At 37.4% G+C, this 25,803-nt stretch overlaps 1 protein-coding gene across 1 annotated transcript in view; it reads left to right on the top strand.

The window, feature by feature from the left end:
- Window positions 1-25,803, top strand: part of Apoltp (Apolipoprotein lipid transfer particle) — a 143,952-nt gene that overhangs the window by 10,461 nt on the left and 107,688 nt on the right. Inside the window, exons 2-4 of the mRNA XM_066299449.1 lie at window positions 2,147-2,197; window positions 16,708-17,267; window positions 22,362-22,795. Coding sequence (XP_066155546.1) covers window positions 2,147-2,197; window positions 16,708-17,267; window positions 22,362-22,795 — 1,045 coding nt within the window. The remainder of the gene's footprint in view (window positions 1-2,146; window positions 2,198-16,707; window positions 17,268-22,361; window positions 22,796-25,803) is intronic.

The following is a 25,803-nucleotide window of genomic DNA, read 5'->3' as shown; positions in this document are numbered from 1 at the left end:
GGTTTCGCAGTTGCACACTTCAGCTTCTTTGTTTCAAAATCATTAGCTCTATTATTAATTAGCGAACATTCAAAAGGTAATGGACAGCTAAAGCACCTTACTTGTTGGTCTGGAAAAGTTGACTCCAGAGATGCAGTGTTCCCAGTTTGATAATGCCATGGCACTTTTGGAAATTTTTATACAAGTTTAATTCAGAGGAAAGTTCCTCGTGCACTCGTGGCATCTGCAAGGTCTCCATTACTGTTAGGTTTCGACAATTTCGTCTAGATAAGAAGGGACAAGTTCTGGTTGGAAATCGAAACAATTTCATTTCGTTTTGACTTGCATTCCAATTCCGAAAAATTGGGACAGATGATTGAACGAAACCGCTCTATTCTTGCAGCAGAGTTCTCAATTGAATCGCAGCTTAAATCTATGTGCCTTTCATGGTCTGCGGAACCCACCAATAGGGGCGACTCGTGACGGGGGTGGAAGGAGTGTAGATTTGTTTATTTGAATACGGACCCTGTGCATCTAACAACGTTTCTATTTCATACCAGGTCTGTACCAGGTCTGTAAATATGAAACCGGAATTTGCCTCCAAATATCCCTAGTGGTCAATATAGGTACTGCCTTATCGTGTTATTAGGGTACTATATCTCTTATTTATATCTGAGAATGATTTTCAAATCATAACAATACAGGTTCAATACTGCAGTACAGTTTGCAATAGCTTTGAGTATGTCGAATTTTGTGCCTATATTGGACAGCATTGATTTTCTGTTACCACTTGAAAAAAACGGCTGCAGATTCACATCGCATGATTGTTGAAGCTTACGGTGAGCATGCCCTTGGAAAATCACAGTGCTGTGAGCGGTTTCAAAAATTCAAAAGTGGCAATTTTGACGTCAATAACGAAGAGCGTGGAAAACCACCGAAAAAGTTTGAAGACGGCGAGTTGCAAGCTTTGCCAGATGAGGACGATGCTCAAACGCAACAACAATTAGCGAACCAATGAAATGTGACACGAGAAGCCATTTCCATTCGTTTGAAAGCTATGGGAAAAATTCAGAAGATAGGAAAATGGGTTCCACATGAACTCAATGAAAGACAGCAAGAAAATCGAAAAACCACTTGCCAATTGTTGCTTACCAGGTATAACAGAAAGTCATTTCTTCATCGGATTGTGACTGGTGACGAAAAATTGATCTATTTTGAGAATCCCAAACGTAAAAAATCATGGGTAACTCCAGGCGAACCATCAGCATCGTCAGCAACTCGATATGGACGGAAGACAATGCTCTGTGTTTGGTGGGATCAAAAAGGCGTAATGAGCTGCCAAAACCTGGAGAAACAGTTAATACTGAGCGTTACCGACAACAAATGATGGACTTGCATCGAGCTTTGCGTGAAAGACGACCAGAATATCAAGAACGGCAACACAAGGTGGTGTTGCTTCGTGATAATGCACCATCACACACTGCAAAACTGGTGAAGGAAACGTTTGGGACTTTTCATTGGGAAGTACTATCGCACGCGGCTTATTCACCCGACTTAGCACCATCAGATTATCACTTATTTGCGTCGATGGGACACGCTCTTGCAGAACGGCACTTCACCTCTTACGAAACAGTTCAGAAATGGCTCGATGAATGGTTCGCCTCAAAAGAACGACAGTTCTTCTGGTGTGGCATCCACAGATTGCCAGAGAGATGGGGAAAATGTATATGGAACGATGGGAAATATTTCGAATAAAATATTTTTTATAATTATTGCGCAGCTAAGTTATACTTTTTATTAAAAGATTCCGGTTTCATGTTTACAGACCTGGTAAATCTATGTGCCTTTCATGGTCTGCGGAACCTACCAGTAGGGGCAACTCGTGACGGGGGTGGAAGGAGTGTAGATTTGTTTATTTGAATACGGACCCTGTGCATCTAACAACGTTTCTACTTCATACTCATGCCGGCACCCTACAACTTCTCCAGTTGTCCGTTTCGCGAATTTGATGAGATATTCACTGGCATGTTTGGGACAATCCATTGCTTAGGAACAATTTGTCTTAATTAGTTGCAGGTTCATTCTCTTTTTATTGTCTTCAGTTATTCGACGTTCTCTTTGACAGAATTATGAACATGATAAGGCACTGACGAGAGCATTTTTTCAGATCCCCTGGAAGACCCGCTGATATGTGGCGTACCAACATGCACTCACGCTAGTAAGTATTGACACAATTTTCAGGTAATTTAAGGCGATTTTTCTTAATGGCGGCTGCTGTTTTGAGTTTCCATTTAGTTCGATATGACCACAGGCAAAAAGTAATAAATTAGATATTACGCGGTTTAACAATAGGTTCATTTACATTATCAGATTTAGAATCGGGAAAGTAATTTTGTGTGTGAAGTAACTGGTGTTACTAAAGGGTGTTCCATCTGTTGGTCCTTTTTTAATTGTGAAAGAAAACGCACTTTTTAAGAGGAAAAATCAAAACATTTTATTGAAAATTGTAGGTTGTTCTTTGTGTTGGGAAAAAACCCAACATAAATCAGCGTTATCGCCGGGCTCCAATTAGGCCCTAAAGACGTTGGAACAATCCCAATACACATCTGCTGCATCGCACCCCGCGATGCAGCACTTACCCTCACGTGTTTAAACCCGGCCACCGTGATGGCACTGGTTCCTTGAATTATCGCTGTCCCGATTTATGGGGGGCACCAGATAAATCTGTCAAGGGAACCAGAGAGCCACATCTGGGCTTTGACCGTGGAGATTCTTGGGAAAAAACTTTCCACAGAACTAGGGGGTGGTGTCAGTTGGGATTGGTCAAGATCTTATCGTGGTGATCTCCCTCCAGCCCCACCATCCGTAGGATGCAAATAATCTAGGACTCCCAAAAAACATTCTCTCAAAAACAGTACTCGCGAATGCTCTTCTTCCCGTTTCTCGGACACTTCTCGATCCCTGAACGCGGAACACTATCAAACCTCTCTCAGAACATTAGCTCAATCTCTACTCTGTAACTCTTTTACAAGTCACCCTTCAAACTTTATACGTATCTTTCTCAGATCTCGGGCAACCCAGTACCGACTCTGTAAAATATACAGGGTGGCCCATTGAAAACGAAACAGAGGCATTTGCGGGTACTTGGAAATGTACATTTGAAAAATGCTCGGACAAGTGAACTTTATATTCGAGGGGGACACATTATAAACGTATACTCGCTCCTTTCACTTCAACACCCTAGCCGGGGCGAGTTAAACCCTTAAAATCTTAAATGGAAAGTATGGTCGAGTAGCACCTTGTTTGAAAGGTCTTTCGATTCTCGTTATAATGATACCCAAATTAACTAACTTTTATTCAGTAGTTTTCGAGAAATTTGGAAAAATGTGATTAAATTGCCAACAAGTGGAATGCTCTGTTAAAATCGTAAATTAGGAAAATTAATAGTAAAACATTAACAAAAGTTCTTTTAATTGATAAGATACTCAAACTGCTCACCATTAGCTTCCATACAGTAATACAAGTTCTGTTCAAAACGAGTCCTAACATTTTGAAGCATCTGTGGAGTTATCCGTTAAGTACCCGCAAATGCCTCTGTTTCGTTTTCAATGGGCCACCCTGTATATATATATATATATAAAGTGTATATAAAGTTGTAAATACGTAGTGTAAATTAGAGTGATATCTGTAGTGTAAAGTAAATTACTTAATTTGTGCTACGGAGTTTGTTTACTCCGAACCCTTGAACCCCGTTTACAATCAATTGACGCATCAGCGTCTGGTCCTTCGAATCAATAACTCACACCAGCAAAATAGGAGATACCTCTTCGGGTGCCTTGTGAGGCAGTCGATTCTGTTAGGCAGTGACTAAAAGCCCCTGGCCTAAACACTTTGCCATTTTATGTATGGAACACGACATCGCACATATGGCCACCACGGCTCCGTTTACAGGACATCATCCGAACATCAAAATTTTCAATGACTTTTTGCAGAATCAACGGGTCTATGGTCGTAATTTCGGTTCGAATATTGCGCTTCAGATCTTGAATTGTTTGGGGAGCATTGGCACACACTTTACTTTTCAGAAAACCCCATAGGAAGAAGTCCAATGGAGTCAAATCGCACGATCTCGGGGGCCAATCGACGTCCAGAATTTCGTGAAATTATGCGGTCCGGAAATTTTTCATGCAATAAGTGGATTGTTTCGCGAGATGGGTGCGCTGTTGCTCCGTCCTGCTGAAACCAAAGATCAGTGGCACCAATCCGATCAATTTCTGGCCATAAAAATTCCGATATCATGCCACGATAACAATCTCCGTTGACAGTTACGGCTTTTTCTTCACGATCTTCAAAAAAAAAACTCCGCCAAACCATAGGCCACACCACACAGTCACTTTTTCGGCATGCATAGGCTGTTGATGATATTCGTGAGGATTTTCAGCTCCCCATAACTTACAGTTTTGTCTATTAACGTGGCCAGAAAGATAAAAATGTGCTTCGTCGGAAAAGATGATTTTTGCTGAAAATCCATCGATTCTTTCCAGCATCCAGTTAACAAAAACGCGCCGCTGCAAGTGGTCAGCTGGCTTTAGTTCTTGCGTTAATTGAATTTTGCATGGATGCAAATGAAGATCAACGTGCAAAATTCGCCATAATGTTGCTGAGGCCTAATTCTTGGGAACGATGTCGGATCGATGGTGATGGTTGATCACGAACACTTTCACTCACTGTGGCCACAACATCTCGACTACGAGCTGGACGAACATGTTGGTATGCTCTGCGACCCTCCACTGAATCAGTTTCTTCAAAATTAGCATCAAAATAGGCATGTCGTCCGACACTTTCACGTAATTTGCGAAACATATATTTTTTTTGAACGGCCATTTTCGTAATAAATTTGGATAACTAAAATGCGTTGTTGCGTTGTAAGCGAAACCGTATCAGCAAATGTCACACTTTTGACAGTTCACATCCGTCATGGATATGAAAGTTTGTAAATCTGGCATACTTCAAATTGATAGTTCAAAAAATGACTACCAGATGGAACACCTTTTAGAATAACCGCGCTATTTTAAATGTGAGTTGATCCGTTATTCATGGGCTGAAAATTGTTTATACAGGGATTTATTTAGTGAAGTTTTATTCACGTGTTAAAAAATATATCGAGGCTATTAGTCAGTTGTGCCGATTTTTAATGGTTTGGTAAATAGCGTTAAATTTGCTGGCTATAGGTATTCATGCCTTTAAAGAGTTGGAGAGGTAGAAATTCTGATGCCTGCTCGCATTTTCCGGGCAAAACTTAAAAGAGAAGATTCGCTACTTATTGAATCAAGAAAGTAGAGGGATTAAGGCAAAATAAACCTGAAACTCCGTCAACTGATCGAATAAGCCGGATTCTCCCAATTTTATAGCCGCTCGGGAAAGAGGAACAAACCATTTTGGCCCGTTTAGCGTTTGCTCCCATTTTAAACTTCACCGAAACCCTCGAACGGCCTAATGCGTTTTATCCAGAATACAAATTGTCGATTCCAGTGCTATACGAAAATTATACTACAATTTGTTTGCAGGTGATAAATTCGCCTACGGGTTTAGCCAAAACACCCTACTGATAAATATTCAATTGAGAAGCGAAATTGCCTTTCAATTAACTCGTTTTTAGTAGTTCCGTTTTTATTTTCATTTCAGCTTTTATACTAACTTTATCGCTAATGACCGTGATTGGCAGCATTGCCGGTTGCTAAATTGTATCGTAATCCTCTATATACGCCGGCTTTAAATTGATCCACTACCGCCCTTTAATCAAGGCAAAATTGTCTGGTGTGAAGCGTTATGTGCTTTCCCGAAAGAAGGTAATAAGCGACTTTTACGAGGAAAACACATTTAGCGGTTCCTTCCATGGTAAATGGACAATACACGTGTGCAAGAAAATGACAAAGTGTTAGGCGATAATGCCAAGAAGATGGAGCGCAATACACAATAGTATCGTATACCTAAAGCGTTATCTTATTGTACACACTTACTATGTTCCCGCTGCCATTTTTTCCACCTTGGAAATGTATAGTGTGGTGTATGCCGAATAATACCACAGTTTCCCGGAGACATTTTTTCTTGATGTCTTGAATCCTCTTTGCGATAATAATGGAAGTGAAGTGTGGGTCTGACATCCTGCTTTATTATTCGGGTTCGTGCAATTTTTAGTATCTCCATGGAAAATGGTTTAATTCAGTGTTCGATATTGGCGAATATCGTTAGTTTAATTTCGCCTGTTTCAAAGCTTAAACATTAGTTGCTAATGCTTGTCTTCGTAGTATCCTCAATGCTGTTTTTGCGGCACTTTTTCCGTGTTTCGTCTTGTTAAGGGTATTCCTTCGATAAATGAAACACGACAAAGACACTTTGTTTTATGTAAAAATGGATCGTATTAACTTTGCACTTATCTCAAAAGAATGTAAGAATCTTGGTCTAAGTAAAGAAGAGGGAGAATGCTTACTGGGCGGGTTACACGATATGATTCGGATCACATCCCGACACCGACGCAGCTTTCACCCGACAAGACAAAATGAAGAGCAGAAAAAGGAGCGAAAATTGCTCCGATTATCCCTTAAGTACTAACCCCGAAGAATTCCAACCAGGGGCGCACCACCACCAAGAACCATTATAAGCTATGGCTACACCGAATCCCATAACTCGTGGCCATCTGGGGAATATCTATACTGGTCGCTTTTCTGGGAATATCGCGGGTCCAACAAATTGACCATCAAAGCAGTAGCCCCTATAGAGAAAGCTTCTTTCGACTAGTAGCACATTCCCCAACCAAAGCGTACCCTTAGCTTTGGCCTGATGGGCCATGTGGTCTGGCACCCAGATGGTATTCTCCGAATAAGTATCGCAGTACATAGGCGTAACTTAAGAGAATAAATGCCAATACACAATAAACCTAACATTAACAACAATAAAAAAAAATAGAAACAAAAGCCAATAACTTAGAGTCCCTAACACGTCTTAAGTTCGCCAATTTGGATCAATGAGTTTTTGCCGAGGTTAAATTAAAGTAAGGCATTTTTCGACCCCGTTCGGCATATACAGGGTGGTCCAATAAGAGCGCCACGAACGATTACGGCTTCGTTAATGGTTTCGATGAAAAATTGTTTTTGCACTTACAGTGGTGGAAGAAAGTGTGGAATATTTAGTAAATGTTCATTAACTGTTATTAAAACTAAATTAAAGATTTTACATTGTAGTATAAAATATTCTTTAGTTTATTATATCAATGTTTATCATGTTTTGCCTATTGAAATTTTTGGCCCGGAAAAAAGTATGGAATATTTTGCCGTTTTTCGTCCTATTTCGTTTCAGTTCACCGCAGGCCTTAACAACTAATTGTTTATTTTCCAAATGCGGCTAAAAACCAATGTTTCGCCCCTCAATTTAGGGCGGGAGTTGTAGAACTCTACCAAAGTGGTCGTACTCAAAGCGAACCGGCAAGAACTTTAAAAATCAGTCAGAGTGCCGTTTCGAAAAAAATTAACAAATTTCGAACTCGGGGAAACGTTCAAAATCGAAGGAAGTCAGGTCGTCCTAAAAAAACTACCCCGATGATCGATAAAGCAATCAAACGCATCTCTATGAAAGATCCCCGAAAAACCTCAGGGCAAATTACTGAAGAAATCACCTCGCAATTTAATTTGGAATTAACAAGTGGAACTGTGAGAAATCGCCTGATAGATGTAGGACTTCTTGGTAGAGTTGCAATTAAAAAACCATTGCTTTCGAAGAAGAACAGATTTAAAATTTGCAAAGTCCCATTTATCATGGACTCAAGAAAAATTTAACATCGTCCTTTGGAGTGACGAGAGTAAGTTTAATTTGTCCCGTTCTGACGATAGAGTATACGTTGGACGTCCAGTTGGCCAAAAGTACAATGTAAAGTACCTGAACGCCTACTGTCAAACACGGTGGTGGGAGCGTAATGGTTTGGGGATGTTTTACGCGACGCAAAACTGGACCTGTGGTTCCTGTAGAGGGCAAAATGGATCGCTATCAATATCGACAAATCTTGGAGGATAATATGTTGCCTTTTGCCGAAGAAGAAATGCGACTTCGTTGGATCTGTCAGCAAGATAACGATCCCAAGCATACTTCTAAAGTCGTAAAGGAGTGGTTTTTGAGTCATCATGTGGTCGTACTGGATTGGCCCTCTCAGTCCTCTGACCTCAATCCAATTGAGTATCTGTGGGAAATGTTAGACAGGCGAATTAAATCAAAACCTATTAGCAATAAAGTCGAACTTCTTCAAACCATCCAGGAAGAGTGGCACCAAATTCCCGTGGAGATGTTGCTGAAGCTTGTAGATTCTATGCCAGCACGTTGTCAGGCAGTAATCGATGCAAAAGGTTTTGCCACAAAATGTTAATTTTGTGACTGTTTCGATCTTTGTTTGGAAATAAAACGAAAATATTCCATACTTTTTTCCAAGCAATTTTCATTCTTGCCCTATAAAAAATGTAATACTTATCCAATTGCAACAATTTTTATTGTGAATTTATCTGTGAATGTTAAATAGATTTCAGGCATTTTTGAATTAAATGATATACAACCCTAGCAACAATAAATAGCAAGATAATAAATATTTCATACTTTTTTCCACCACTGTATATGTACGACCTTATAGGGCACATTTTAAAAATATTGTCATTTATACGGGGTGCGCAAAAAAAAAGATGCAATACAAACTTACGTTTTTTTTTTAAACCGAACACCCTATATTTTTTTAACTATTTGAAATTAGAAGAAAAAAATAGTAGAAGTTTGTATATCATTCAATAGGTCTGAAACAAATACTTCTTGAGGAAATTAAAGAAATACAAAAATGCAGGGGTCAAGAAAAATTCTTTTTTCTACGTGAAATGAATGGATAAAAAGTTCCCCCATAAAAAGAAATCCGTGCAAGTAAGATCGGACGATCTTGCTGATCACAGCTGAGATCCTCCTCGTCGCATCCATATATTAAAGATATAGTTTATCAAGAATCACCGACAACGAAAGAGAATATGAAAATTCGAATCCGGAACGCCTTTTGGGAAAATCGCACCAGAAACATTATTAAAAGTGAAATTGCCTTTTCAAAAGCGCATTAAGCTTTGCTTCCAAAATAATGGTCATTTCGAATGTATATTTTGAAAAATTGTGAAATTTTTCGGAAAATTATCACAATCTAATGTTTTTGTTTTTGTAACCATGGAAACGAATCCAAAGCACACTCTGAAAGTACTTGTTGCTATTCAAAATGAAATAAAACCTCATTTTACGAGAAACGGTTAAAGATAAGTATATGGTATAACGTGAAAGGGTATTAAATAGTGATTCTAATGAATACATAAAAATGGCTACATTCCATTTAAAATAAGCAAGACGTTCTAAATCATGAGTGAGTAAGATGCAATCAATATTTTTGCTCACCCTGTGTATGAAATTTCAAGAGAACTTTTTTCAACCTGAAGAAGTATCTGTTGTTAAGACGTACCGGTCAAAAAACGATAATTAATTCGTTCATCTCACGTAGAAAACAAAATTTTTCTTGACCCTTGCATTTTTGCATTTCTTTAATTTTCTCAAGAAGTATTTGTTTCATACCTATTGAGCGTTATACAAACTTCTACTATTTTTTTCTTCTAATTTCAAATATTAAAAAAAATATAGGGTGTTCGGTTTTAAAAAAAAAATGTAAGTTTGCATTGCATCTTTTTTTGCGCACCCCGTATGAATGACAATATTTTTAAAATGTGCCTTATAAGGTCGCACATATAAGTGCAAAAACAATTTTTCATCAAAACCAATAATAAAGCCGTAATCGTCCGAGACGTTCTTATTGGACCACCCTGTATAAAATATGAGGATAGTCCCAGAAGTATCCGGCCAAACGCTTAAAGAAAAAAAAAATTAAATATTACGTTATTTCTCAATGTAGTAACTTTTGAGATTGAGATACTTTTCCCAGCGATGTTCTATATCTTCTTTATAGTAAGAAGTTTTGGATGTTTCAAAATAGGCATCAACGTCGGACTCCACCCCTTCATTATTGATAAATCTCTTTCCACCGAGCCACTTTTCAAGTTTGGAAATAGAAAATAATCTGAGGGGCCTAAATCTGGCGAATAGGGCGGGTAGGGAAAAACTGGAAATGTTGATTGATTTTGGCCATCGCGATGACGGAAGTGCGGACTGGTGCGTTGCCTTCATGAAACAACTTCCCTTTTTCCCCAAATACGGTCGTTTTTTCCAAATTTCTTTGCTCAACCACTGCAATAAATTCGTATAATGTTCTCGTTTTATTGTTTTTCCTTTAAGGAGATAATTAATAAAAATTATCTTCCGTGTATCCCGAAAAACCGACGCCGCCACTTTCTGCAGATGTAAGGGTTTTCACCTTCTTTAGAGCCAATTCTCCCCTTCGAATCCATTGTTTTGACTGCTCTTTCGTCTCAGAAGCGAAATGATGGACCCATGTTTCATTCATGGTTATTAATCGACACAAAAACTCGGCTTTATTGCTGCGAAACTTTGCCAAACACTCCCTTGAAACCTTCTCACGGCGCCGTTTTTGTTCATCTTTTGCACGGCTTTCTCATATCGAATTGTTGGATCAAAATGTGATGTACGGTACATTTGGTCTATCTCCCAGTACAGTTTTGTGGTTTTTCGCCACAATTTCTGGAGTGATCAGATCTGGAGTGTCGTAGGGCCCACCATTACGGAGTTCCTCTTGGCAGCTCGTACGATCGCATTTGGACTCTGCTACGTTAATTTCGTTAACAAGTGTAAAATACGGGGCGTAATTTAAACTACGTTGATAATACGTTGTGGAGTCTATATAGTTAGGGTAGAAAATTGGGCAATGCCGTTTTTGGACATTGCAATTTAATGAGGCAAAAGTCACGGTTGTATCGATCAGAAGAAAAATGATATAATTAACTCTTTATGTTCAGAAAGTTCATGAAACTGCTAGGGCTTATCTTAGAGCCGGGAACTTAATCAGCTCCGCTCCAGGAATATACAGTTTAGCAAAGAAAAAGCCAGCGACTTGTTAACACGAAAAAACATTAATAAACCTCTTAATTTTCAGAAAATTTTAATTTTAGTCCTCATTTACGTTAAGAATGTACCCTGAGCTACTTACTAACACAAAAAGGAAATTAATAGGTCCTGTTGAGAAGTAGAGAAAAAACAGCCTTATGTATCAATCAGTCAGCGGTCATTGGTTATATACATACCATGGTGGCCCAACGTATGGAAACTTATTGTTTCTTACGCTACATGACCCGAACGCTATTATTTTAATCTTTCTCCTTTAAAACTTCTTATGTAATAGATAAACAAAATATTTCTTGTAAATATTCAATCGATGTTAGCTCTTAGGTTTTTTGGGGATAAGATCTAAGTTCGATCGCCCAAAGTCTGCGCACTAAACGCCGAATAGGTTGTACACTCACTTTCACGTGAAATGCATCACCCAGTGTTACTAACAATTAAGTCTTGTAATTTTGGCAAAATAACGCTTCATAATGAAGTATCAAACGATCAGACTTTCAGTAAAAAAGAAAGAATGCTGGTGGTTTTTTTATCATCGACCTTTTAGATTTTTTATTCAATTGTAAATAAATAAAATAATATTTACATGGAAGTATCAGTTTATTTTGTTGTTGAACTGTGAACGAGACATCTCAAGATGCTTCCAGTGAGACAGCGTCGAAATTTTTCCCACGTTTCTGATTTCGATAGAGGGCGAATTACCGGCATGAAGGAGGGTGGACTTTCTCTTCGTGAGATTGCCCGAAGAATGAATCGGAACCACACCACGATTGCGAGAATATGGTCTTCATGGTCTGAAGAAAGGGTTCAGCAACATCGTCCAGCTGGACGTCCTCCCCGTAGCAGCAATGCACGTGAAGATCGACTTCTTAGACGGATGGCCATTGGTGATCGATTTCAAGCAACAATGTCTGTTGCAGTAGATTGGATGGGAGCCCTAAATCGTCGGGTGTCGATGGCAACATTTCACAGAAGAATTTCGTCTTTTGGCCTACATTCATACCGCCCAAATCTACGACTGCCACTAACCGTCCAACACCAAACTTCCAGATTGGCCTGGCGTCAAGAACGAGTTGATGGGAGTCATGAGTGGAACAATATCGTCTTCAGTGACGAGTCGCGATTTTGTTTATGGATCAATGATGGTCGTAGAAGAGTCAGACGATACCGAGGTGAAAGAAGAAATTTGCAATTTTGTGGAAGGCGCCACACAGCTTTATGTTATGGTCTGGGGTGCGATATGTGTTGGTCGAAGATCTTCTCTTGTGTTCATTCCAAGCACCCTAAACGCACGTCGCTACATTAACAACGTTCTGAGGCCAGTATCAGTACCCTTCATGCAAACTTCACCAAATGGCATTTTCCAACAGGATAATGCAAGACCACATAGTGCGAACATTACTCGACAATACCTGGAAGAAGCACAATTGGAAATACTGCCTTGGCCTGCACGGTCACCGGACCTATCGCCCATCGAACATCTTTGAGACATGATGAGTTGCCATCTTCGACATTTACCGAGGCCTCCAAACAATGCGGATGACCTACGACATCATCTTGAGGTAGCATGGAATGAAACACCCCAGGAGGATATTGATCATTTGTTGCAAAGCATTCCGCGAAGAGCACGTGCTCGCATTGCCGTACAAGGCGATGTCACTCATTATTAATTTTTTAATTAACAAGTGTCGTATCTTTTTACTGAAAGTCTGATAATTTGATACTCCATTATGAAGCATTATTTTGCCAAAGTTACCAAGACTGAATTATTAGTATTACTGGGTGGTGCATTTCATGCGAAAGTGAGTGTATTTCGTTTTTGCTTTGACTTGAATAAATGCATTTGTGTTGAATATCTACAAGTGCTATTTGCAATAAAGATGCATTTCATCGGACCTTAAAAAATGAAATATTATCCTACACAAGGCAAGAGTTACGCAGATTAACATAGGCCGAAGTTTAAATATTTTGACGGGGTTTGTTTCAAAAATAATTGAAAAATACAATCAAAGAGGCGCAACTGCAATCGCTTTAAAAACAGGAAGACCTACAGTACTGAGCAAAAGGGCTGAAGAAAATTTAATGAATCAAATTTCATTGGTAGAAATACAAAAAAAAATTATTTTGAAATCGTCAAAAAAATTAGAGATATGGCCATTTCGGCACCATCACGAACTCTTAACAAACGGCTAAATGCTCAGGGATTATTTGGAAGATGTTTAGGCCAGGGGCTTTTAGTCTCTGTATAACAGAATCGACTGCCTCACAAGGCACCTGAAGAGGTATCTCCCTTTCGCTGGTGAGAGTTGTTACGAGTCGAAGGCCCAGACGCTGAGAGACGAGATTGACGCTTCGTCAATTGAGATATATGGGGTCCAAGGGTTCGGGGAAAACAAACTCCATAGCACGAACTAATGAATTTACTTCACACTACAGATATCACTCTATTTTACACACTACAGTTTTACAACTTTACATACACTACAGATTTACAGTGGCGGTACTGGGTTGCACGAGATCTGAGAAGGTTTACATGTACGGTTAGAGAGGTGTTTTACATATAAGTTACAAGACAGAGGTTTGAGACAGAGAGTTTCGCTCTCACGAACCGGGGAAGTATATGAGAAAACGAGAGAGAGAGAGAGAGAGTTGAGCGACTGACCGTGAATATTTAGGGTATAACAGAGTTAGAGTTGGGAGCAAGAGGGTTGGTTCCGTTCGCGTGGTTTTTTGGTAATGTTTGAGACAGAGGTTTGAGACAGAGAGTTTCGCGTTCGCGGATCGGGAAGTGTCCGAGAAAACGGGAGAGAGAGTGTTCGCGAACATTGATTTTGAGATAATGTCCCTAAGATCTGTTGGATTTTTTGCCTCCCAGGGATGGTGGGGCTGGAGGGAGATCACCACGATAAGCCCTTGACCAATCCCTGCCGACAACACCCCCTGGTTCGTGAGAAGCTTTTTTTCCAAAAATCTCCACGGTCAAAGCCCAGATGTGGCTCGCTGGTTCCTTTGGTATTTTTATTGGTGCCCCCCATAAATCGGAAGAGCGATAAATCAAGGAACCAGTGCCATCACCGTGGCCGGGTTTAGGCACGTGGGGGTAAATGCTGCATCGCGAAGTGCGATGCAGCAGATGTATATTGGAATTGTCCCAACGTCTTTAAGGCCTAATTGGAACCCAGCGATGCCGCTGATTTATGCTGGGTTCTACCCAACGGAAGAGTTAGAGTAAAAAAAAAACATTTTTAAACAAAATGGTGTCCTTTTTAATGATGAAAGTAATTTCCAGCTATTTGGTAGTGATGGCAAAAATATGTCAGAAGACCAAAACCTCATCAACCTATCAATTACCTTCCGTGCAATACGGAGGGGGCAGCGTGATGGCGCGGGGCTGTTTTTTTAGATCTGATACTGAGCCGTTCATTCAAATCAAAGGTACCATGGATCGTTTTCTCTATCGAATCGTGTTGAAAAATATCATCATGCGTCACGCTGAAAAAGAAATGCCGTTCCGATGGCTTTTCAGCAAGATAATGATTCCAGTTGTAGATTGAATTTAGATGAAAATTGGTTAAACGAAAATAATGTCCCTCTAATGGATTGACGGTTCCAGTTAACGAATCTAAACTCCATAGAGAATCTCTGCGAGCATTTGGACCATGTTCATCAAAACAAGATTATCAGGGTTAATGAATTATTCAGTTTATTAAATGAAGAATTTAAAAACGTTTCTACGCAACGCTTCTCCGGTGGATTCTATACCACGACGTTGTGCAGCAATTACTAAGCCAAAGGGTTATGCAACAAAGTATTGAATATTTGACGAACGTTATTGAAAAAACAGTGTAATTACATATTTTATTTTTCATATTTTTGACCAGCAGTTTTTCATTAAAGTGCAATAAAGTCAATATAGATTATTTTTTATTTCCATTTCCGTTTTGATTTAGTGTTATTTAATATTATCTTTTCAATCAAATACATATTACTTTCCTTCGATGGTGCAAAACTGTAGAATTTTAAAATAAATAATGTTCCCATACTTTTGGCCACCACTGTGCGTTTATAATATGGATTATAACTTAACCGCGCATATTTCAAATTTTATTCTAAAGCTTTGCATCGTTATACAGGGCGTTTGCTTTACCGATACACCTCCGAAAGAGGGTGGTAGGTAAGATGATTGTGAACGTATTTGACCATATATACTATTATACCAAGCGTCGCGCTTCTCCAGATGTCGCCATTTTTGATTTTTTCATCTCATTCATTCTTTGAATGAGATGGTCTCGATCATGAATTTCCTCATTGTATACCAGTTCTTTCATTCGTCCCCAGATATGACAGTCAACTGGGGTGAGATCTGGAGATCTGGCAGGCCGTAATATCGGTCCATTTCGTTCTATCCATCTTTCAGGAAATTGATTATTTAAAAACTCTTTTATTGTTCTCTGATAATGGACCGGACATCCATCGTTTTGAAGTATGATTTTCAACGGTCAAAGAAGTTTTTAAAGATATTTGAACGACTCTTCCATTTGCATCTTCCTCTTTAGTTATTTAGAAAGTCAAGGTTTGATATTAGAGAAATTCATTTTTGGAATTTTAAAGCATCACATTTTTCTTTTTTCATATGCAGATGCTACTACATGTTTGATATCGATAAAATACGTATTCAAGTTTATGCGAAAACCGATAGAGTCACAACAAATGTTCTATCAAATTTTTATTGTAAATTACACGGAAATAAACAGCGAAAATTGGTAAAATTCGGAAAAATGGCGACATCTGGAAAAGCGTGACGCTTGGTATAATAGTATATATGATCAAATACGTTCACAATCATCCTACCTACCACCCTCTTTTGGATGCGTATCGGTAAACCAAACACCCTGTAAGACAATTTCATGTAAGAACGTTTGGAAATTAGCAAAAAGATGGCTGTTTTTTGTCTCGTGGAAAATCTTTTAAAGACAACCGATCAGATGTGGCAACCGGACAGGGTGGGATTTCCTATCCGCTAATAACCGCGAGTTTTCTCATCCTAGAAGCATGTAGCGGCCCGGAACAGTCCCTAGGGACTAAATCGTCAGCGTCGAGGGGCCTGAACATACGGCTGTCAATTGCTTTAAAATTTTTGGCAGGTGCAGACGTTGGTACTGGTCATCCATTTTTTCCTCTTAACTGTATCGTCACCTCAAGGGTCGGGGTTATTGCACCCCCATTGTATGCCACCTTCGATTCGTACCTTTTCCTTTTATTAAGCCCGGGGTTACTGTCTCTCTTAAGTAGCACGCTCCATGCGTTTCCTTTCTTTTTCCATCGCAGAAATGGCATTGTCGTAGCGACCCCACTTTGTTTTGTATTCTAACATCACGTTAATGAGGTTTTGCTTGGTTTGGATCGCTCTATTCTTCGTCGATGGATTCTAAATAGCTCAGCTGATCAGATTAGGATTAGGACAGCTTCATTTTATTCTTTTTTTTTTACGTCAAAAGAATTGCGTGAGTTATCGAAATTTCGATAGTTAAAGAGTTCTCAAAGTGGCATAAAATATCTATTTAGCCCTCCTCGGTAGGAGGTTTGAATGACATTCTCTATTCGACTCGAGTTATCTGATTACATGTTTTACGTTTCCAGATAATAAGTTCAAATACAAGGCAGACAAGTACTACATCTACAAGTATTCCATAGAGGCCAGCAGCTTATTTAACGGGACAAGCAAAAACCAATCAAAGTTGTTCATCGATGCTGACGTAACGTTTAATTTCTTGACGCCCTGTGATGGCTTGCTGACCCTTTCGGACATTACATTAAGCGAAACTGCCTCAAGAGACAATGAAGAAAATCCCACTTCCACTAATAGTCAGCTATTTTCCGACATGATAAGCGAAGCCACCCTAAGGTTCGCCTTCAAAGACGGAATCGTCTATGAAATATGTCCAGACGAGAAGGAAAAAAATTATCCTCTAAATTTCAAACGCGGGATTTTGTCTTTGATCCAGAACAGCATGAAACGGTTTGACCTTGATTACGTTGGGGAGGAGGAAGATGTTAGAGGAATATGCAAGACTACTTACAAGGTGATTGGGGCCAAAGAAACTAGCCTGCTTATCGAGAAAAGTAAGGACTTGGACACTTGCCTCGACAGAACGAAGATTAATTCGGTTATTCAAATGACCTCAGCAAACTTCCCATCGGTCAGTATAACTTTTTAATACCTTTTTGTTTAGTTTTTTAAGATTACAAGAGCTCAAAGCTTCATATAGCGCCGCATAGCTAATTTAGTGCCCGATTCATATACAGTAGTGGTCATAATTATAGCGACTTTTAAAAATTTTAAATAAAATGTATCTATTCGGCTAAACCCAACATACGTTTTTATATTATTTATCTTCCACAACCGTTGATGTTTAAAATGCATCCAAACGGAATATCAACAATTCCTATGAGAAAAGACGTTTTGTATTCTAAATTAAATCGACGATTTTCACTATGGGTCGAGGTAAAACAATCTCATTAGAGATCAGGAAAATGATCATTGAGCTGTATGAAGTGCATAAGTCAATTGCATCTAGAATTATTTACAAATTCGGACAAACAGGAAGTGAAGCAGCTGTAAAAAATTCAGGAAAACTACAAAAAGAACTGATAAATGGATAATTCGAATATGTCAAAAAAATCCATTTCTATCATCCACTCATGTAAAATCACATTTAGAGGCTCGTATCAGTTCCAAGACCATAAGAAGAAGATTAGTGCAAAATGGATTATTTGGTAGGCGCCCAGCGAAAAAACCATTGCTGTCTAAGAAGAATGCGAAAGCTCGACTTCAGTTTGCGCAGAATCACCAACACTGGACATCTGAACTGTGGAAATTGGTAGTTTTCAGCGATGAGTTCTAAATTTAGCTCATTCAAAAGCGATGGCCCATCATACGTCAGACGACCCAAAGGTGCAAGGTTGCAAAAGAAGTTTGTTTTACCAACCATAAAACATGGAGGAGTTTCGATTATGGTTTGGGGTTGTTTCTCTGGTTTTGGTATGGGTCCGCTTCACAAAATAGAAGGTCGCATGGATCTGTTCATGTACCGAGATATCCCCAGGAATCATTCACAACCATATCTTGAAGAAACCATGCCACTAAGAAGCATTTTCCAACAAGATAATGGCCCCAAACATAAATCGAAACTTGTTTCAGAATGGTTTAGAGAGGAAAGGATGGAAGTTCTTGCTTGGCCGTCGCAATCTCCCGATCTCAATCCCATAGAAAATTTGTGGGAATATGTGGATAATAAAATTCGGAATAATATATATTCCAATTTACAGGATTTATTTCAGGCACTTCAAGAAGCCTGGAAAAGTAGTGATAACAATCACATCAACAATTTAATAAATTCAATGCCACGAAGACGTGCAGAAGTTATTCAGCAACGAGGGTATTATGCAAAATATTAATTATTGAACAATCCTTTTGTAATTTGTTGAAGTTTTATTACTTTTTATAGTTATTTTGAAAAAGTTGCTATATTTTTGTCCAGGTCGAAATGAATATATTTTTTTATTTTTATATATAAATTATTTATTGTTATATACTTCTATCATCAACAGTCATTGTAGAATCGTATTTTCAAAACCGATTTTGAATTTAGGCCGTTAAGTCTAAATTATTTGAAATTTTAAAAAGTTGCTATAATTTTGACCACTACTGTAGATATAAAATAGATAAATATGATTTTTGAAAGCGAATTACGGGCAATAAATAAAGCAATAATTGAAACGTTATAAACTAAATTTAAACTCATCTGTAAGTTAGGTAAAGTTGAAACTAGTTTTGCTACGGAGAGGCCCCACGCTCGGAAAAATGAAATCTTGAGACGTTAGGAAAGTGTTAGCAGCATTTCTGCACAATTTTCCGAACCGATAAAAATCGAAAGAGGATGTTTGGTAACCCGGGAACCCGACGACACATGTTTCTACGTATTGACCTCGTAAGACATGCGAGTGTACAGAGTGATTCACACAGATGGTCCATTACCTTATCACAAAAACTTAAGCTGAAATTTTTTCAAAACGATTTAGGTAACCATATCGGATGTGCCGAAACCGAATGATCATATCGTAAAGGGGAGGTAAATAACTTTTGCAAAAATATCTGAAAATGAAAAAATATACGTATAATGTATGAAAGGACGTTGACGATCATAGTGACGGCCTTTGCACAAATGTTCATGACTGTTTCAGTCGCAAGGAAGGGGATGTTGGACAACTCAGCGACACGTGTTTCTATTTAGTGGTTTCATCAGGAATGTGTGTGCAAAGTAGATATCTACACTGACGTCGTGAGACATATGTCGGAAAATATAAGTATATGCGGGAGTAATTTAAAAGGTTGATGGAGCAGTGAAAGAAATATATATTTTTGCATGAGGTTTGCATTTTCCTTCCCTTTCTAATAGAGTAGCTGAAAGGAAAAGAAACCGGGATTATCTTTTTTGTTTTGTGCGGTAAAGAGGATTCACAATGGCCCAGTCGTGATGTTTCCTCATTTCTCAAAAATATTTTCAGGCCAAAATAATATAGTTCCGTGTTTAAAAATTTGACGTTGATGATGGTTTCAAAAGGCCGAAACGCAATGTCAAAAATCCGATGATCCTTTCAGACAGAAGGAAATTGCTGATGTAGAAGTAGTATTTATTCTTAACCATATCTTCAAATAAACTCAAAATAAAATAAATACAGTTTTAACAAATATCAGTTTCTCTCGATTGGTTCCAGAAGCAATTTGAATTTTCTAAATTTTTATATATAGTTTCGTTCAGCACAAATTGCACACATTTGCTTTAAATTCACCGACTTCATATCTCTTACATTGTTCAAGATCCCAATGGTCAGCAGTAAATTTTAATAATCCTGTATACAGGGATAGTTTAATACATTTTAAGCACTGAGACAAGGTAGGGGATATTGTGGTTGAATAACTTTTACACTCCACAATTTCTTTCCTTGTTCCATCCATGGTACAAACGCATGTGTTTGTTTTCAAACTAATAGCTCACAATGTGTGTCTACCTACTTTGTTTAGGACGGTTCACGTAGTATGACCCACTACCTCATCTCAAAAATTGTAAAGTTTAGAAAAAAACTTTGATATAAAAGTTTTTTATGAATATTTCTTTTTTACTATTTTTGAAATTACAGGAAGGTCCAAAAAACCATGGCATGACAAAAATTCAATGTTCAAAATGGAATACCCTATATTTTGTTACGGATACTTTTTTTTTAAATTTATAAGTATTTTTTCTTATTGCAAAATATGAAACAAAATTCGCAATTTTCGAGTTAATTTATTTTAATAAAAAAAGAAATGAAAAAAAATTAGCTTCTGAAGATTCTCAATAAATTAATAAAATGTTGATTAAATGGTTTGAAACTTGTGGATTTAAAAAAAAGGGTGGTTTTACCCATATATATTATTATATTTTTATATATTTTTATATATTTTTATATATTTTTATATATTTTTATATATTTTTATATATTTTTATATATTTTTATATATTTTTATATATTTATATATATATATATATATATTTTTTAATTTCATGTAGGGTGTAAAAAATCCAAGTTTTTCATATTTCAAGTGCCTCAAACTCGATTTTTTTTCAATGGAGTACTCTGTATTTTTTTAATCATTTCTTCTTTTAAGTCCCTTTCGAATGATATATACATACGTAGCTGACTAATACTATAAATTACCTTTTTTTTCTATTTAAGCAGTTAATTACACATTTATCTGATAATTTATTAATAATGCGTTATTTTGATTACACTTACAGAATAGAATTTTAAGTTGATTGAAGTAAAAGGAGAATTCGTTAAAAAAAAAAAACAAGGTTTCATTTCATAAAGTCGAGTTCGAGGCACTGTAAATGTGGAAAATTGAATATTTCATTTCACACCTTGCATAAAATATCTCGAAAATTAAAAACATATATTAGGAACATATTTTACTATTTTTAGCTGGAGAAGTTTTCACATAATTCAATTAATACCTCGTGAATTTTTTGAGAATTTTGAGAACGTTATTTTTCCTTTCATCTTCATTTTAATTTGAACTAATTCAAAAACTACAAAAAAATTAACATTTCGTAATAAAAAAATATTTATAACTATCAACAAAATTAGTATTCGCTACAAAATATGATGTATTCCATTCAAAAACACATGTTTTTGTCAGGCCAGAGTTTTTTGGACTATCCTGTTCAACAATATAAAAAAAATAAAATTTATGAATTTGTTTCATTGTATTAAAATGCAATTTTTTTACGTTAGGTCTAAATTAATTTATTTTTTCTAAGATGAAAATAATAAATGGATAAATAATAATTGCTAATGAAGTTCCATTCATTTGTTTATTCATGGTAACAACGGTTTGGGGAAACAACAAATCCCGTTTTTTAAATGCAAATATCGCAACAACAGCTAAACCAAACGTCAATATGTTATATATTTTTGAAATCTGAAAATAAAGGTCCATCTAATTTTTATAAAATATTCCAGGTTTTTCGTTATAAATTTACAAGCTTTATATCTTTTTTTTTAACTTTGCAATATTTATCTATTGTGTTATCTAATATTTTTTAGCGATTTAGGACGAACCCTGCAACTTTTGTAACTAAACTTTTTCTTTTCATTAAAATAAAAATTGTGGGCGTGGCCTAAATGTATGGACTAACTCTGTGCACGGTTGCTATCGCTGGCAATTTATGGACAGACCACTGAATGAAGTTGAACCGTTTTACGAAGTTTTGTTTTTAATGCTTCAAATGTTGTTTAGTTCAGGTTAATAAGGCCCAATAATATTTACAACAATTAGGGCTGTTTAGTAGGAATTGCTAATATGCTATACTACACAAATCAGGATCGATTGTTTCCGCACTATCTATTGGCTTACATCGACATATTCCAGGCACAATCTAGTGTTGATTTGCTTACGCGAATTCATTTCGCCATTTTGCGAAATTATTCGACGAGAATAACTTCTGATAAATGGGGCGTTGAATTTATTAGGGCGATTATATTTATTGTTAATATGCTAACATGGCGGTCAACAAATAAAGGATAAACCGTAGCGTAATTGCAGGCGGGCTGAAGCGCTTCTGGCATCCGGACAAACCTGCGCCATCATAATGTTGCTAAAAAATCTAAAATTATTTAAAGGGGGAATTAAATTTATTTTCAGTTAATTTATCGGTTTTGAATTATTAATTATTTATTATTTTTTTTTGCAGAGGACCAAGAGCGAAAATATAGTGAAATCGTCAAGTCGCTGTATGCTGTCGATCGACGAAAATATCTACAATGAAATAATTTGCGAAGAGACGTTTCTTTTAGAGCCGTTTTCCAATAACGCTGCGGGAGCCACGACGAAAGTTATCCAAAAATTGACACTTAGAGAACAGGGAGAGAAGCAGCTGGATGGAGAGACTGAGATATCAAGACGAACAAATCTCAAGTTCGACCATTCAATTCCCAAGCAACCCACAAGTGGCGATCTCAGAACAACGAGGGACTTGATTAAGGAATTATGCAAAGAAAGTCAGCGAGAGTCAGAAAGTAATTTTTCTGATTTGTTTGGAAAATTCATCTTTGGATTGAGGGGGCTGTCTTATCCCGCTTTGGCCAGTTTTTCCACTCACACAGCTGCCACCTGTCCCTCGGCCAAGTAAGTTGAATTTTCTTATACAGGGCGTCTCGGACATATTGGCACAAATGAGTTCGGTGCGCTAACGGACGTAAGAATACAGCGATTCGGCCAAACACGTCTTGGAAAAAAGTTCCTGTTTTCATTCTACAAGATGTCCACGATGTTTTCAATTCTGTAAATTGAGACCAAGTTTTGCAATTTTTTATACAGGGTGTTAATTAAGTACGTGCAGATATTTCAAGGAATGAATCTCTGACCGATTCCAATACAAAAAGTTCCTATCAACATATGGCCAGAGTGAACAGAGTGTTTAAATTTTAATTTTAATTTGGTTTCCTGTGAATGTTTTTGGACACAGATGAGTCAATCGGATGAAATTTAATAGATATTCCCCAAGAGCACTTTTTTGAATAAAACTAAGTGTACAATAACGCCCTTAAAACAAAAGTGACCTACAGTGTGAGGCAAAAAAGTTAGGGACAATTTAAACGTGATGAAACCCTGTACATAGCGCCCTCTATCGGTGATCAAAAAACTAAAATAACATTTGGGTTTTGCATCATAAAAAACCCGTAAATATTAAATTTAATCCGATTGACTCATCTGTGTGTCCAAAAATATTTACAGAAAACCAAATTAAAATTTAAACACTCTGTATCTCTTAAACGGAGCCGCTGCGACCGTATGTTAATAGGAACTTTTTCTATTGGAATCGGTCAAAGATTCATTCCTTGAAATATCTGCACGTACTTAATTAACACCCTGTATATCGACAATTTTTTTGGGAGGGGGGGAGGGGGGATCCTTACACGACACATTCATTTGCAATCTCTGTTCCAAGCTAATTGATTGAAGGTGCTATAGATAAATAGGGCGATGCAATCTTCAAATGCGCCTTAACAGTCCAGGCTCTTGCTGGATTAACGTAGCAACTTACTCAAATAATCACAGTGCAAATCGAACTTTTGAGTGAAAGTGGCGATTCTCCAGAATGTACTCAAAGCGAATCCAAGATATCTATAAGCGAAACAACTCGAATGAATTCAGGATAGCTGAATAGTGAATAGTGAAGATGCACGTTCCATTAGTGCTGGGAAACGAAAATACGCTTTTCATATAGATTCCAATACGTGATTTTTGTATCTGGACACATCTTTGGGTTACGAGCAAATAGGCAGTTATGAAATAAATACTACTGTTTCGGATAATGGTAATCCTACACTGGCAACGAGCACATTGTTTTCCATTGCAGTGGATAATACCAGCGACAATTCTCCAAACTTTCCAAGTACAGCAAATGTATGATAGGATAAAGAAGGCATTTCAGCGTATACTCCTATTGTAACTATGATTGCTAGTGAGCCGAATTCTCGATTAAATGGGAATGTAAGTATTTTTTCAGTGAGGTCAGGATTTTGTCAAGAAAGACGGCGAAGATATGATTGAGGGATTATCCACAAATGTGGTCTTTTAAAATTTTATAGCGGGAAAATATACCCTAAATACATACATGACACGAAACGCAAAGGATTTTCGTGTTTTTAATGAAGGGAGTTAATGTCAACTCCTCAAATTCTATAAATCCTGGATTGAGGCCTTCATAACGACGGTTTTAGTCAGCCCGTGGGGTCCCTTCCATTTTTAATCGCAATGTGCATTGAAAGTCGGGTTTGTTAGCCCATGTGAGTTGTCAAAGGAAGAGTTATCCATCACAGGAAAGAGGCTGCGACATGGAGTTAAAGCGAGACAAAATTCTAACCACCACAGTAGAGATGCTGATACCAATGCTCGTAAGGAACAGAACCGCAAAACAACAGAATTAAACTTCTACCATTGTGGTAAAGCAGCCATAACCGTTCCGAAATAGACAAATAATATACTATACACGTTTAATAAGGCTACCACCAAAGGTTCATGAATACCATCAATTCATTAATTGCTCACAATATGTGCATACACTGGAATCATACCGAGATGAGAAATATGGTTCGTTTTAATGAGCAAATAAATTTGGAAGTTGTCTTACTGCTGAAAGATTTTTGTGAATCAAGAAGAGTAAATCTTCATCTCTGATGTCGAGGGGCTCAGCAAACAATCAATTTCTAGACTTCTATTAGAAAAAGAAGTTATTTCCATATAAGTTTACTCCTGTTTAAAAGTTGTTGCCAAGAGATTTTCAACCCCGACTTTTGCACACAGACAGCAATTTGTTATTCCAATAGCAGCATCACGGCCATTTGTTCTTTAATAAAATATTGATCACTGACGAGGCAACATTTACGAGGAGACATTTGATTGGAAAAACAGCTACTTTTACAACACCGAAAATCCTCATTTACTGAGAGAACATCGCTTCCAACATGAATTTTCAATTAATGTGAGGTGTGGGACTTTGGGATCAGTTGAGCTTCTATCAAAACTGGATGGCAAACGGTATTTCATCTTCTTGAAAAAGGACTCACTTTTAGTTTTTGAAGATGATCCCTTATCTTTGAGATAATTTTTTGTTTCATTTAAAAAAAGGAGTTTTTGATTATGGATTTTCCACATGGATGGGCGAGAAAGAATGATGAACATCTGTGGCCATCATGAAGTCCCGACTTAAACCCATTAGATTTCCTTTCTTTGTTTTTTTTTACTCGTTGGTATACAGGGTGAGTCTTAAGTAATGGGACACAGAGCAACGATGGATTTACGACATAAAAATATAATATGTAATATATTCGTTTGGAGCTTAAATAAATATGTCAATAGAAGACCAACAACGGTATCAAATTGTTTTCATATAATCTTTGTGCTTTTTTAACAATACAAAAAAATTATGTTTTCACATGTCAACAAGCAGAAAAAGTGGGAATTTAAGTTATTTAATTGAATTTCTCGAAAATCGTTGCTCCTAGCGACACCAATAAGGTGTAACTTTTTTAACTGGAAAAGGTGGGGGAACAAATTTTATGGGTCCAAAATGACATACACCGTGGCACAAAAAAGTTTAAATGATTCCTAATTGTTGATTGTGGCCCCCT

Source organism: Euwallacea fornicatus, chromosome 33 (genome assembly GCF_040115645.1).
Source record: "Euwallacea fornicatus isolate EFF26 chromosome 33, ASM4011564v1, whole genome shotgun sequence".
Lineage (NCBI taxonomy): Eukaryota > Metazoa > Arthropoda > Insecta > Coleoptera > Curculionidae > Euwallacea > Euwallacea fornicatus.
The sequence above is the reverse complement of the archived record's forward strand: the minus strand, read 5'-3'. Positions and strand labels throughout refer to the sequence as shown.